Source organism: Oncorhynchus gorbuscha, linkage group LG19, assembly GCF_021184085.1.
Source record: "Oncorhynchus gorbuscha isolate QuinsamMale2020 ecotype Even-year linkage group LG19, OgorEven_v1.0, whole genome shotgun sequence".
Classification (NCBI taxonomy): Eukaryota; Metazoa; Chordata; class Actinopteri; order Salmoniformes; family Salmonidae; genus Oncorhynchus; species Oncorhynchus gorbuscha.
The window spans coordinates 58435337-58451723 of NC_060191.1; the positions used below are offsets into that span (position 1 = coordinate 58435337).

The 16387-nt window shown below is 44.0% G+C and overlaps 1 protein-coding gene across 1 annotated transcript in view; it reads right to left on the bottom strand.

Moving 5' to 3' along the window:
- Positions 1-174: 174 nt before the first annotated feature.
- Positions 175-16387, bottom strand: part of LOC124005050 (serine/threonine-protein kinase NLK) — a 91771-nt gene continuing 75558 nt past the window's right edge. Inside the window, exons 8-11 of the mRNA XM_046313919.1 lie at positions 9629-9715; positions 3702-3900; positions 2469-2562; positions 175-1869 (exon numbers count right to left, since the gene is read on the bottom strand). Coding sequence (XP_046169875.1) covers positions 1671-1869; positions 2469-2562; positions 3702-3900; positions 9629-9715 — 579 coding nt within the window. The 3' untranslated portion in view covers positions 175-1670. The remainder of the gene's footprint in view (positions 1870-2468; positions 2563-3701; positions 3901-9628; positions 9716-16387) is intronic.

A 16387-nucleotide genomic window follows, 5' to 3' on the forward strand; every position in this document is an offset into this window, starting at 1 on the left:
TTAAAGTAGACCTGATATTACTGGCTAAATTATTCATTCACCTTATTCATGGATGGGAATATCTCTCTCTTTGACACCATTCCCTTGATAAGGTGACACCCCCTCACCAAAGAAAGTCACTGTAGTTAGTTAAACATATTAATTAATATAATAATAATAATAATAATAAGCACGCACCCCCCCACTTGTTGGGACCCTATGGAATAAATCAGCATCTTCCAGATGGGCAGCATCCCCGTATCATCAAACATCTAGATTTTAAAAATCTTGGTTTCACTTTCTCTTCAGAATAATGAAATGATTTTGGTTTGGCTGATCTTCGTATCATTCTGCTTGTCTGTCTTTAACTAGGTATTGACAGAACATGGACACGCAGTGTTTGGTAGGACTATATATTCAGAAGACATGGCAGGGGAACCAGTGAATATCTGTATCCCTTACACTCTTAACATGCCTGTTCATATGGTACAGGACGTTCAACAGCAGATTCATTCGGTCTCTCAGAGTCTCCAGAGAGAAAACGCAACGACCAAGTAGCACCCCAACAAGGCCTTCTTGTTCCTGTAGCACAAAATCTGTGCTGAATACCACAATGTCAATATGTACCCGAAACTACTTTCTCTCTGTCATGTTACTGTACCCAGAGCGGAGGCTCTCTTCAGCTCTCAGTGGCGCTTCTTTCCCACTAATAGCCTATTTTTTGATGCAACCACATTCCAGGGTTACCACATTTTACCCAGCTAATACTGACACAGCACCATACTTCCACATGCCCATATTTGGGTTAGTCATGCGAGTGTGTGTGCCGGATGAGGGGTTCTCGCCATACGTATCGCAACCAGGTGGCATGCAGAGCACACATCTCTTCACAAATACTGACTTCTAACCCAGGGGACAGCAGGCATAGAACAAACAGCAATAGAGCAGGATTTTTGGGGGACAAAACAAACAATGAAACCCTCTGACTAAACTGTTTAACAGTACACCACAAATAAATAAAAAGCATCATCTCTAATTGAACGTTATGATTCCTGAGGGAGGGGGGGTTAACTAGCGTGTCTTAAATCCTGTGCTATATATAAAAAGCATCATCTCTAATTGAACGTTATGATTTCTGAGGGAGGGGGGGTTAACTAGCGTGTCTTAAATCCTGTGCTATATATAAAAAGCATCATCTCTAATTGAACGTTATGATTTCTGAGGGAGGGGGGTTAACTAGCGTGTCTTAAATCCTGTGCTATATATAAAAAGCATCATCTCTAATTGAACGTTATGATTTCTGAGGGAGGGGGGTTAACTAGCGTGTCTTAAATCCTGTGCTATATATAAAAATAACACCCTTTCCAGAACGCGTCTCCCTCCTTTAATAAATAAGTGATGACTATGTATGTATGGAAGTGGACGGGAGCTGTACGTTGCCCTCTGGGACTGCAGGCAGAGACTACGAAGACTCTCTGCAGAATACTGTCTCATCCCTGGCTTTACACACACACTTTCAAGCCCACGAGTTTGGCCCTTATACCAGCTCTGCACAATGTTTGTATGCACATGTGTGTGTGCATCCATTTGTGGCTTTGCGTCTACAGAGCAGTGTGGGCAGACACTTGCATACATAGCACACTGTAAAAGTCCCTCCATAACCCAGTCAGCAGTGGTTGGTTGGGTTCATTCTAAAACTTCATAGTTAGTATTACAGTACACACACAGTGGACATTGCTAGTCCTAGACTCCAGTGAAATGCTACACAGGTTGGAGTTTCTTGTTGTTGTCCTCAGTAGTCCAGCGCGGGGCCGGATCGTGGCACAGACAGCAGCTATTCCCACACCAGGGGGGGACGGGGGCATCTCAGAGGGCTGGGCTACAGTGGAACTGTCAGGGAGAGACGGGGGAGAGAGAGAAACATTGAGGGAGACAAGTGAAAGAAAGAACAAAAGAGGAGACGGAAATAGATGAGGGGACAGGGAGAGATGGAAAGATATGGTCAGTCACTGTCACTGCCGCAGCACCACTTTCTGTTTAATGAGCAGCAAGCATCTACTGCAGAGGACCTGCAGAAAAAGATATTAACTATTGCACCAAATCCTTCACAATAACTCTCAGCATGTTGGCTGGCAGGCTGGAGGTAGGAGGAAAACTCACAAATCAGATGTTTTAGGCCGGTAATAACAAACTACAAGGAGAAAGAGACTTTTATTGGTTGACAGTGAGGAAAGCTGGCCAATGCAATGGACTGTTACTGTTCTCATTGTGACACAGAAGGACACAGGTATCAAGGTGTGGCAGGTAGATTATGGTAAGGGAAGGTGAGCGGACTTGCTCACAGGACCAGGTCAAGTAGGGTCAATGTCATCTAACAAGCTATCAAGTTTCTAAGAAGTGGCTAGCTTTCAAACTACTGTAGCTTAAGTACAAAAATCTAAACAATGAAGAATCTGGTGGTATCCACCGGCAGAGGCCTCTAGTTTTACCTGATAAAGCTTTTGAAAGCGGCTGACTGGGGGTTGATGCAGAGCGGCACTCTGTTCCCCTTCTGCTGTTCCAGGATGAACTGGTGAATGATCTCTGTGAAAGACAGAGACAGAGTCAGACTCAGGGAGATGGACCGAACACATTCTCTACAGTTACACAGAGTTTCAAAGTAAGCCTTTTAACCGGGGCTAACTTACTGTGTTATACAGTATTTAGGGCTTGCGTTTTAATTAGGTAAAGAGCTATTTTGAAGTGTAGATTTTCACTTATAAACACATGGTATGTACAGTCAGATGTTTACATAAACCTTTGCCAAATAAATTTAAACTCAGTTTTTCACAATTCCTGACATTTAATCCAAGTAAAACATCCCTGTTTTAGGTCAGTTAGGATCACCACTTTATTTTAAGAATGTGAAATGTCAGAATATGAATTATTTATTTCAGCATTTATTTCTTTCACCACATTCCCAGTGGGTCAGAAGTTTACATACACTCAATTAGTATTTGGTAGCATTGGCAAAGGAGAAATGTTCACTAACAGGGATGTAAACAAATTTTTGCATAACATTTGAGAGAAATAAGCTTTTTGTGCATATAGAAGATTTCTGGGATCAGCTCATGAAACATGAGACCAACACTTTACATGTTGCGTTTATATTTTTGTTCAGTACAAGATAACATTTATGATAGATTTCTTGAGTTGACTTTTTGCAGAGGAGAACTTAGTCGTGTAATTTTACATCTAACTAAATGTTTGGTGCAGTATTTCTCAAAGAAAAACATGTGCATGAAAATGAGTCGTCTCATTGAAGAATCGACTTTATTGAAGAATCCCTACTATTGACCAATCACCAACGAAGGGGCGTAGACTTCGGCTACTTTCGAGAAAAACAATGTGGCGGCTGAACAGCTGAAAAAAATCCTTCACGAATTCTAAACTAACAAAAAAAAAAAAGACTCACAAAATGTCATCATAATATATGCACGAACCCACCATGTATGCAAAGGATGGATGTCTATCTATCACCCATTGAAACGAATTAACTTTAGCTAAAGCTGCCTCTCTTTGCAAACCCAGTGGAAAAACAGAACCCAGTAACATGAAGGGGATAAAAACAGATGAGACAGATAGGCCTAAAACAGAGGATAAAATCATCAAAACAACAAAACTTGAAAAGGCTAGTTCCCATAGTACAACTCTGTCCTCTGCTGGTTGGTCGACAGACTGACCTTTGACCTGTCTGACGGAGGTCAGATTCTTCTCGAAGCCATCGTCGAACTTGGGGTTGGTGACGGGCTCGAATTCGCTGGTGTAGACACGACCAGAGGAGGTGGTGTAGCAGCACTTACACATACAGGTGTGGTACCTCAGTCTGCCCTCGTCCAGGTAGGGATGGGCCAGGGCATCCTTCGCTGAGATCCGTTTAGACTGGGGGAGGGCCAAACACACACTGATGTATACAGACTACACACACACACACTGATGTATACAGACTACACACACACACTGATGTATACAGACTACACACACACACACATGTATACACAGACTACACACACACACACACACACAGACACACACACACACACACATGTATACAGACTACACACACACACACACACAGACACACACACACACACATGTATACAGACACACACACACACATGTATACACACACACACACACACACACACACACACACACACACTGATGTATACAGACTACACACACACACACTGATGTATACAGACTACACACACACACTGATGTATACAGACTACACACACACTGATGTATACAGACTACACACACACTGATGTATACAGACAGACTACACACACACACAGACTGATGTATGTACACAGACTACACACACACACACTGATGTATACAGACTACACACACACTGATGTATACAGACTACACACACACACACACACACTGATGTATACAGACTACACACACACACACACTGATGTATACAGACTACACACACACACACACTGATGTATACAGACTACACACACACTGATGTATACAGACTACACACACACACACACTGATGTATACAGACTACACACACACACACAGATGTACAGACTACACACACACACACACTGATGTATACACACACACACACACTGATGTACAGACTACACACACACACACACTGATGTATACAGACTACACACACACACACTGATGTATACAGACTACACACACACACACTGATGTATACAGACTACACACACACACACACTGATGTATACAGACTACACACACACTGATGTATACAGACTACACACACACACACACACTGATGTATACAGACTACACACACACACACACACACTGATGTATACAGACTACACACACACTGATGTATACAGACTACACACACACACACACTGATGTATACAGACTACACACACACACACACTGATGTATACAGACTACACACACACACACACAGATGTACAGACTACACACACACACACACTGATGTATACAGACTACACACACACACACTGATGTATACAGACTACACACACACTGATGTATACAGACTACACACACACACACACACACAGATGTACAGACTACACACACACACACACTGATGTACACAGACTACACACACACACACACTGATGTATACAGACTACACACACACTGATGTATACAGACTACACACACACACACACTGATGTATACAGACTACACACACACACACACTGATGTATACAGACTACACACACACACACTGATGTATACAGACTACACACACACACTGATGTATACAGACTACACACACACACACACACTGATGTATACAGACTACACACACACACACTGATGTATACAGACTACACACACACACACACACAGATGATGTATACAGACTACACACACACACACTGATGTATACAGACTACACACACACACACTGATGTATACAGACTACACACACACACACTGATGTATACAGACTACACACACACACACACTGATGTATACAGACTACACACACACTGATGTATACAGACTACACACACACACACACTGATGTATACAGACTACACACACACACACTGATGTATACAGACTACACACACACACACTGATGTATACAGACTACACACACACACACTGATGTATACAGACTACACACACACACACTGATGTATACAGACTACACACACACTGATGTATACAGACTACACACACACACACACTGATGTATACAGACTACACACACACTGATGTATACAGACTACACACACACACACTGATGTATACAGACTACACACACACACACACACTGACACACACACACACTGATGTATACAGACTACACACACACACACACACACTGATGTATACAGACTACACACACACACACACTGATGTATACAGACTACACACACACTGATGTATACAGACTACACACACACACACACACTGATGTATACAGACTACACACACACACACAGACTGATGTATACAGACTACACACACACACACACTGATGTACAGACTACACACACACACACACTGATGTATACAGACTACACACACACACACTGATGTATACAGACTACACACACACTGATGTATACAGACTACACACACACACACACACACAGATGTACAGACTACACACACACACACTGATGTACACAGACTACACACACACTGATGTATACAGACTACACACACACTGATGTATACAGACTACACACACACACACTGATGTATACAGACTACACACACACACTGATGTATACAGACTACACACACACACACACTGATGTATACAGACTACACACACACACACTGATGTATACAGACTACACACACACACACTGATGTATACAGACTACACACACACACACTGATGTATACAGACTACACACACACACACTGATGTATACAGACTACACACACACTGATGTATACAGACTACACACACACTGATGTATACAGACTACACACACACACACACACTGATGTATACAGACTACACACACACACACACTGATGTATACAGACTACACACACACACACACACACACACTGATGTATACAGACTACACACACACACACACTGATGTATACAGACTACACACACACTGATGTATACAGACTACACACACACACTGATGTATACAGACTACACACACACATGTATACACACACACTACACACACACACTGATGTATACAGACTACACTACACACACACACTGACACACACACACTGATGTATACAGACTACACACACACACACACACTGATGTATACAGACTACACACACACACACACTGATGTATACAGACTACACACACACACACACACACACACACTGATGTATACAGACTACACACACACACACACTGATGTATACAGACTACACACACACACACTGATGTATACAGACTACACACACACTGATGTATACAGACTACACACACACTGATGTATACAGACTACACACACACACTGATGTATACAGACTACACACACACACACACTGATGTATACAGACTACACACACACACACACTGATGTATACAGACTACACACACACACTGATGTATACAGACTACACACACACACTGATGTATACAGACTACACACACACACTGATGTATACAGACTACACACACACACTGATGTATACAGACTACACACACACACTGATGTATACAGACTACACACACACACACACTGATGTATACAGACTACACACACACACACACTGATGTATACAGACTACACACACACTGATGTATACAGACTACACACACACACTGATGTATACAGACTACACACACACTGATGTATACAGACTACACACACACACACACACACTGATGTATACAGACTACACACACACACTGATGTATACAGACTACACACACACACTGATGTATACAGACTACACACACACTGATGTATACAGACTACACACACACTGATGTATACAGACTACACACACACTGATGTATACAGACTACACACACACTGATGTATACAGACTACACACACACACTGATGTATACAGACTACACACACACTGATGTATACAGACTACACACACACACACACACTGATGTATACAGACTACACACACACTGATGTATACAGACTACACACACACACACTGATGTATACAGACTACACACACACTGATGTATACAGACTACACACACACACACACACACACACACACACACACACTGATGTATACAGACTACACACACACTGATGTATACAGACTACACACACACACACTGATGTATACAGACTACACACACACTGATGTATACAGACTACACACACACACACACACACACTGATGTATACAGACTACACACACACACTGATGTATACAGACTACACACACACTGATGTATACAGACTACACACACACACACTGATGTATACAGACTACACACACACACACACACAGATGTATACAGACTACACACACACACACTGATGTATACATACAGGACTATGAAATCCCTCCAAATCAAATGGTCTGTTTGATAAAGCATTTGCTGGCTCTCAAACAGCAGTCTACTGCACATTCTCTCTCTTTTGAGGACACCCCACATTAAAACTAGACCTTGGAATCAAACCAAATCAGCCTCAACTGAATAACCATCTGACTAGTCAGCAATATCCCACTTAGATGTGCCAGATTGAAACGAGGGGGGAGAAATACTGCCCTCTGGTCTGGAAGAAGACACCCGAAAAGAAAGGTTGGCTTATTTCCACATTACAGATCTCAATGAGACAACCCTGTATACAGTAGGCCTCAATAACTCAATGTATTTGGCCACCATCATTACCATATGTCAGATTCCTCCTAATCTGTTAGTGACAGAGCCTCAGAATCATTACAGCACACATCTTATTTCCCCAGTCAGTCAGGAGATGCCAATAAACACAACCGCCTGTGTTCTGTCAACGCTAGATGCTAGTAGGGTTTCTGCACACACACACACACACACACACACACACACACACACACACACACACACACACACACACACACACACACACACACACACACACACACACACACACACACACACACACACACACACACACACACACACACACACACACACACCGGATGTAGGACAAGCATGCAACATTGTTTGGTTTTAATCATCTCCTAAGTGTATGAATAAGTAAACGTGTGGGTCGGGGAGAGAAGATGGCATAGTTAATCAACCTCCCTTTGTTGCATAAGACAGTGAATAGCCATCAACTTGTCAACCTAACTCATGATAGGAGGATATTGTTGCAGGGCAGTAGGGTCAAGGGAGTGCACTTTAGGGGTTAGACTTGGAGACATATGCACTGGGGGAACAGTCTTACACTCTAGCTGTTCATCTTTCTGGATTGGCCACTGGCCAGAGGTGAAAGCCTGCCATTGAAGATGTTGAATTTATATCTTCCCAATGTGTAGTGTAGTTGACTGTACATAAATTATGTAAAAACTGTCTTCGTACCATAAGGTATACTTGCACGTTTTAGGAAAATAAGATCTGTTATTTAGACAGAAAGCCAAAAAGCTGCTTCCGTCTGTTAGCAGGAGCCAAAACTCTTGAGTAGTCTTTTTTACATCACTAGATATGGTGTCCAATCTGCAGGTCATTTAGCCTTTGAACCATTACTTGTAATGAGGATATTATTTTTGTTTCTTTTCTTTGGTTAGGCAGAAATGGCATCCTATTACTGTGGAGTATAATGATCTATTTCCCAATAGGCAGGCAGACAGGCAGACAGGCAGACAGGCAGGCAGGCAGGCAGGCAGGCAGGCAGGCAGGCAGGCAGGCAGGCAGGCAGGCAGGCAGGCAGACAGACAGACAGACAGACAGACAGGCACACTCTCTCTCTCGTTTACCAAAGCTTGTCAGGACACACAATTGATTCCCATTCAAAATCCAATTTTCCCTAACCTTAACCCTAAACCTAACTACTAACCCCCCTAGAAATAGCCTTTTTCCTTGTGGGGACTAACAAAATGTCCCCAAGTAGGTCACATTTCTGTTTGTTTACTATTCTTGTGGAGGCTTCTGGTCCTCACAAGTACAGCTGAACATGACAACACAAAAACATACACAAACACTACTCACCGGATCGAATACAAGCATCCTGCACAGGAGGTGAACAGCTTCATGGGTAGCCTGGCTGGACAGGGTGTACAGGACAGGAAGGGATGGCTGCAGAGACAGGAAATTACATACAGTCAATCAAATAGTTACACGCACAGTCAATTTAACCAAATAAAGCTATTTCAATGCTGGCCTTGTTTTTATTACATGAGGATTAAAACAATTGTGAAAACATCTTGGATGATATCATGTACTGTACATTCAACATGACATTTTTGACATTCAGAAGAAGCATCTACCTGTGAAGGCAGTGTCTGTCGATGGTAGTACAGTTTTTGTACAGCAGTCAAGGGCTACTGCATACATATTGCAATGTGGATTCAATTGAATCCTACAGTAGATCTTATCTGTGGCATCAAAGCCAGCCACAGCCAATGATTTTACATATCTCTCCTTCACCTCCAATGGTCTTCCACGCTGCCGCAAAAGAGATCCTTCAAATGATTGCCCCGCTGTGTGCCTCTATCTCTCTCTCTCTCTCTCTCTCTCTCTCTCTCTCTCTCTCTCTCTCTCTCTCTCTCTCTCTCTCTCTCTCTCTCTCTCTCTCTCTCTCTCTCTCTCTCTCTCTCTCTCTCTCTCTCTCTCTCTCTCTCTCTCTCTCTCTCTCTCTCTCTCTCTCTCTCTCCAACCCCCCCCAACACACACTACACTATGCCCAAAGACAGTACAGTATGAAGACACACTACCGGTCAAAAGTTTTAGAACACCTACTTACTCAAGGGTTTTCTTTACTTTTACTATTTTTTACATTCTAGTATAAAATGAAAGACATAAAAACTATGAAATAACGCATATGGAATCATGTAGTAACCAAAAAAGTGTTAAACAAATCAAAATATATTTTATATTTGAGATTCTTTATAAATCTTCTTAAGGCTAGGGGGCAGTATTCGGAAGTTCGGATGACTGATGTGCCCGAAGTAAACTGCCTGTTACTCAGGCCCAGAAGCCAGGATAAGCATATAATTGGTAGCGTTGGATAGAAAACACTCTGAAGTTTGTGGAAATGTTGAAATAATGTATGAGACTATAGCATAATTGTTATGGTAGGCGAAAATCCAAAGAAAAACAAACCAGAAATATTATTTTCTATCTCCCAGATTGCAATTCCTATGGCTTCCACTAGATGTCAACAGTCTTTGTACAAGGTTTCAGGCTGGTTTCTTCCAAAACGAGTAAGAATTTTGAGTTATTACACAAATAGTCTCAGGGGAAAATCAGTTTGTTCGCACGCGACAAAGAGGACGTGCGCATGCTAATTTTACATTTCTATTTAACATACTTCTTTCCATATGAAATATGATAGTTTATTTACATTTTAGGGTACCTGAGGATTGAATAGAAACATAGTTTGCCTTGTTTGAACAAAGTTTAGCTGCAGCCTCTTGGATTCCTTTGTCTGGATGTTGAACGAGTGGATTACAGAAATCGATGGTGTCTACTAAACTGACATTTTGGGATATAAAGAAGGATTTTATCTAACAAAACAACCATTCATGTTGTAGCTGGGACCCTTGGGAATGCAAACAGAGGAAGATTTTCAAAAGTAAGTGATTTATTTAATCACTATTTGTGATTTTATGAAGCCTGTGCTGGTTGAAAAATGTTGATGTGGGGCATGAAGGTCAGTCAATAAGGAACATTTCAAGAACTTTGAAAGTTTATTTTAAGTGCAGTCACAAAAACCGCGCTATGATGAAACTGGCTTATGAGGACCGCCACAGGAATGGAAGACCCAGAGTTACCTCTGCTGCAGAGGATAAGTTCATTAGAGTTACCAGCCTCAGATATTGCAGCCCAAATAAATGCTTCACAGAGTTCAAGTAACAGACACATCTCAACATCAACTGTTCAGAGGAGACTGTGTGAATCAGGCCTTCATGGTCAAATTGCTGCAAAGAAACCACTACTAAAGGACAGGAATAATAAGAAGAGACTTTCTTGGGCCAAGAAACACGAGCAATGGAAATTAGACTGGTGGAAATCTATCCTTTGGTCTCTAGAGATTTTTGATTCCAACCGCCGTGTCTTTGTGAGACGCGGTGTGGGTGAACGGATGATCTCTGCATGTATTTCCCACCGTAAGGCATGGAGGAGGAGGTGTTATGGTGTGGGGGTGCTTTGCTGGTGACACCGTCTATGATTTATTTAGAATTCAAGGCACACTTAACCAGCATGGCTACCACAGCATTCTGCAGCGATACACCATCCCATCTGGTTTGGGCTTCGTGGGACTATCATTTGTTATTCAACAGGACAATAACCCAATACACCTCCAGGCTGTCACATCCACCTGTGCTATTTTACACCAGGGGCAGCCAGGGCAAGCTGCTTGCCTCTCCCACACCCTCCCCTCAAACATTGCCCTCTCTCTCTGCCCCCATCAATCTGCCCAGAGCACAACAAACAAGTTGTACATCAATCTGCCATTCAACAACAAAGCATTCCCAGGCTACAGCAGGGCACTGTGAAAGGAAGAGTTGCACCTGGGGATGTATGGTGGTGTGGACAAGTGGATGTGATTCCACTGTTTACTCATGCAAACCTGCTACTAACGCTAGCTAGCCTCCTGGAGCTAAGAGATGAGACTGGTGAAAAATGGGATGGGCCGATAAAGATGTAGGTAATTACTTGAACAAACCGCCAGAGACTAGGGTCCAACCAGCATGTCAACGCCATATTAGACTGTTCTGTACAAAGATTTGGAGAAAGAGGAAGGCGGGTTTATTTGGATTGTGTGTGTGTGTTGTGTGTGCTCCAGCAGCAGAGTGGAGTGTGTGAGTAGCAGCCTCTGGTAACTTCTCTACCCAGATGAACAGCCCAGGTAACAGCAGACTGGCAGTGAGGCTTCCTGATTCAGCAGAAAACCCTTCACTGTGCTTTGCCGTGGTTCCAGGGTAGAGCAGAGTGGTTGGGGGGGGTGTGCGTGCGTGTTTGCATGAGAGAGAGCGAAAGAGAGGGAGTGACACATACACAGTGTGCGTGCGTGCGTGAGAGTAGCGAGGGTGTGCTTAGCAGCTTTCAATCCCTTCTCTTATTTCTAAACTCATTTGGCATGGGGTATTGACCTGTCTGAGCCTCCATATCAGGGTGGGTGAGGGCTAGCAAACTGGTGTGTTCTATTTTCCCCTCAAAACATGGTTATTTCATTAGACTATATGAGAACAAATCACAACTAAAGAATCTAAGGGCCGCATTCCTTCAAGTTCTCTATACATCTCATATGACTGGACCAGTTATTGCAGTCCTTTTCTGGATGACTCAGGGTGCATCCCAAGACTCTAAAGCGGTGTCCTCTTCTCATCTCCTCTCTCCCTAATCTACAGCTTGCTCTGAAAACAGACTAGGGGTGAAGGGATATGGTGGATGTCTACCTGGAATTTGCGCTTGCCGGTCCTGTTCTCTCACACCAGTACAGATGAAAGAGAGCAGGTGAGGACAGGAAGCTCCATTAGAGTAGTGAGAAGGAGAGGAAGCTTCATTAGAGTAACGAGGAGAGGAAGCTCCATTAGAGTAGTGAGAAGGAGAGGAAGCTTCATTAGAGTAATGAGAAGGAGAGGAAGCTTCATTAGAGTAGTGAGAAGGAGAGGAAGCTTCATTAGAGTAGTGAGAAGGAGAGGAAGCGCCATTACAGTAGTGCGAAGCAGCTAGGACACGAGAGGAGAGGGAGCTCCATTAGATTAGTGAGAAGGAGAGGAGAGAAATCTACATTCGGTTAGTAAGAAGAAGAGGAGAGGAATCTATATTAGGTTAGTTCTACATTAGGTTAGTGGGAAGGAGAGGAGATGAATCTACATTAGGTTAATTCTACATTAGGTTAGTGAGAAGGAGAGAAATCTACATTAGGTTAGTGGGAAGGAGAGGAGAGGAATCTACATGAGTTTAGTTCTACATTAGGTTAGTGAGATGGAGAGAAATCTACATTAGGTTAGTTCTACATTAGGTTAGTTGTACATTACGTTAGGGAGATGAAGAGAAACCTACATGAGTTTAGTTCTCCATTACGTTAGTGAGAAGGAGAGAAATCTACATTAGGTTAGTGAGAAGGAGAGATATTCTACATTAGGTTAGTTCTACATTAGGTTAGTTCTACATTACACTAGTGAGATGAAGAGAAATCTACATTAGTTTAGTTCTACATTACGTTAGTGAGAAGGAGAGAAATCTACATTTGTCACGACTTCCGCCGAAGTCGGCCACTCTCCTTGTTCGGGTGGTGTTCGGTGGTCGACGTCACCGGCTTTCTAGTCCCCACCGATCCATGTTTCAGTTTTGTTTTGTCTGTATTACACACACCTGGTTTCAATTCCCATATCATGTTCCTTATTTAACCCTCTGGCATACATTTCTGTTCTGTCCGTTATTGTTGGTGTCTTTAGTGGTTGTTGTATGTGTTAGTGTGTATGTATGTTCCTATTTGGACATTTTTGCTTGACTGTTTGAGTAAACTCCGCTGTGTTGCTAAAAACCTGTGTCCTCCGCCTAACTCCGCTACATCTCTGCACCCAATCGTTGACAGAATCACGGACCGGTCAAATGGAGTCAGCAGGTGCAGCCAGCCCTTCTCTCCCAGTAGAGGAGCGCGTCCAGCAGCACGCGACCATGTTACAAAGTCTAGGGACAGCCATGGATCGCGTGCTGCAAACAATGGACAGATGGGAGAGAGGAGGCTTTCCTGTCATTCCTACATCACCTCCACCCGCACCTCAACCTGCTATGAGGGGGACCAGAGGGGGGACCATTCCCTGTACTAGCTATGGCCGCAGAGGGCACACTGCTGGTCGGTGCTGGGGTGGTTCTCCAGGAAGTCGAGGTAGCAGGCAGAGCACTGGTGGGTCATCCCAGGTGAGTAGGCACACAACTCACCCAGAGCCCTCTGTTGCACACATGTGGTTACCTCCCCACATTCCCAGCATAAGGCGCTAGTAGATTCAGGCGCAGCTGGGAACTTTATTGACCGTTCCTTAGCACATAGATTAGGGATCTCTATTGTTCCTGTTGATGTGCCCTTTCCTGTACATGCCTTAGATAATCGTCCTTTGGGGTCGGGGCTAATTGGGGAGGTCACAGCGCCCATTGCTATGCAGTTGGTAGAGCATGGCGCTTGTAACGCCAGGGTAGTGGGTTCGATCCCCGGGACCACCCATACATAGAATGTATGCACACATGACTGTAAGTCGCTTTGGATAAAAGCGTCTGCTAAATGGCATATATTATTATTATAGTCTCTTCCTGATCGACTCTCCTGCGTTTCCTGTCGTGTTGGGTCTTCCCTGGTTGGCCTCTCATGATCCTATTATTTTGTGGCAACAGAGGGCTCTCAAGGGATGGTCCTGTCAGTGTTCAGGGAGGTGTGCAGGTGTTTCCTTAGGTGCCACTACGGTGGAAAGTCCAAACCAGGTTTCCACCATGCACATTCCCCCCGAATATGCCAATTTGGCACTCGCCTTCTGTAAAAACAAGGCGACTCAATTACCACCCCATTGACAGGGGGATAGTGTGATAGATTTCTTGTTAGAAGCTGCACTTCCCAGGAGTCACGTGTATCCTCTGTCACAGGAGGAAACGGTGGCTATGGAGACATATGTCACCGAATCTCTGGGATAGGGATACATTCAGCCTTCCATCTCACCTGTCTCCTCAAGTTTCTTTTTTGTGAAGAAGAAGGATGGAGGTTTGCGCCCGTGTATTGATTATCGAGGTTTAAATAAGACCACGGTAAAATACAGTTACCCGCTACCACTCATAGCCAGTATGACCGAGTCATTACACGGGGCGCGCTTCTTCATAAATTTGGACCTCAGGAGCGCTTACAACCTGGTGCGTATCCAGGCAGGAGATGAGTGGAAGACAGCATTTAGCAGCACTTCTGGGCATTATGAGTACCTCGTCATGCCGTGCGGGCCCTGATCGACCACTACAGGTGTAGTTTACGAGAGGACGTTCGTAGGGAGCTAGCCTGCAGGGACACCGCTCTCAACCTGGACCAGCTGGTGGACTTGTCTATCCGGCTGGATAACCTGATGGCCTCCCGCGGACGTCTGGACCGCTGGGTCCGCGGTTTGTGGGGCCATTTAAATGCTCCATCAGTCTTCCAATCCTTTGTAGATGACATTCTAATATACTCCGCTACACGCGCCAAGCATGTGTCCCTGGTGCGCAGGGTGCTTGGTCGACTGTTGGAACATGACCTGTACGTCAAGGCTGAGAAATGTCTGTTCTTCCAACAGTCCGTCTCCTTCCTAGGGTACTGCTTTTCAGCGTCAGGGGTATAGATGGAGAATGACCGCATATCAGCCGTGCGTAATTGGCCGACTCCAACCATGGTAAAGGAGGTGCAGCGTTTTTTGGGGTTTGCCAACTACTATCAGAGATTTATCCAGGGTTTTGGTCAGGTAGCGGCTCCCATTACCTCACTGCTGAAGGGGGGACCGGTGCGACTGCAGTGGACAGCTGGGGTGGACAGGGCTTTTGGTCACCTGAAGGCTCTGTTTACCTCAGCTCCCGTGCTGGCTCATCCTGATCCCTACTTAGCGTTCATATTTGAGGTGGACGCGTCCGAGGCAGGGATAGGGGCTGTGCTGTCTCAGCGCTCGGGTACGCCACTAAAGCTACGCCCCTGTGCATTATTTTCGAAGAAGCTCAGCCCGGCGGATCAAAACTATGATGTGGGGGACCGGAGTTGTTGGCTGTTGTCAAGGCTCTGAAAGCGTGGAAACA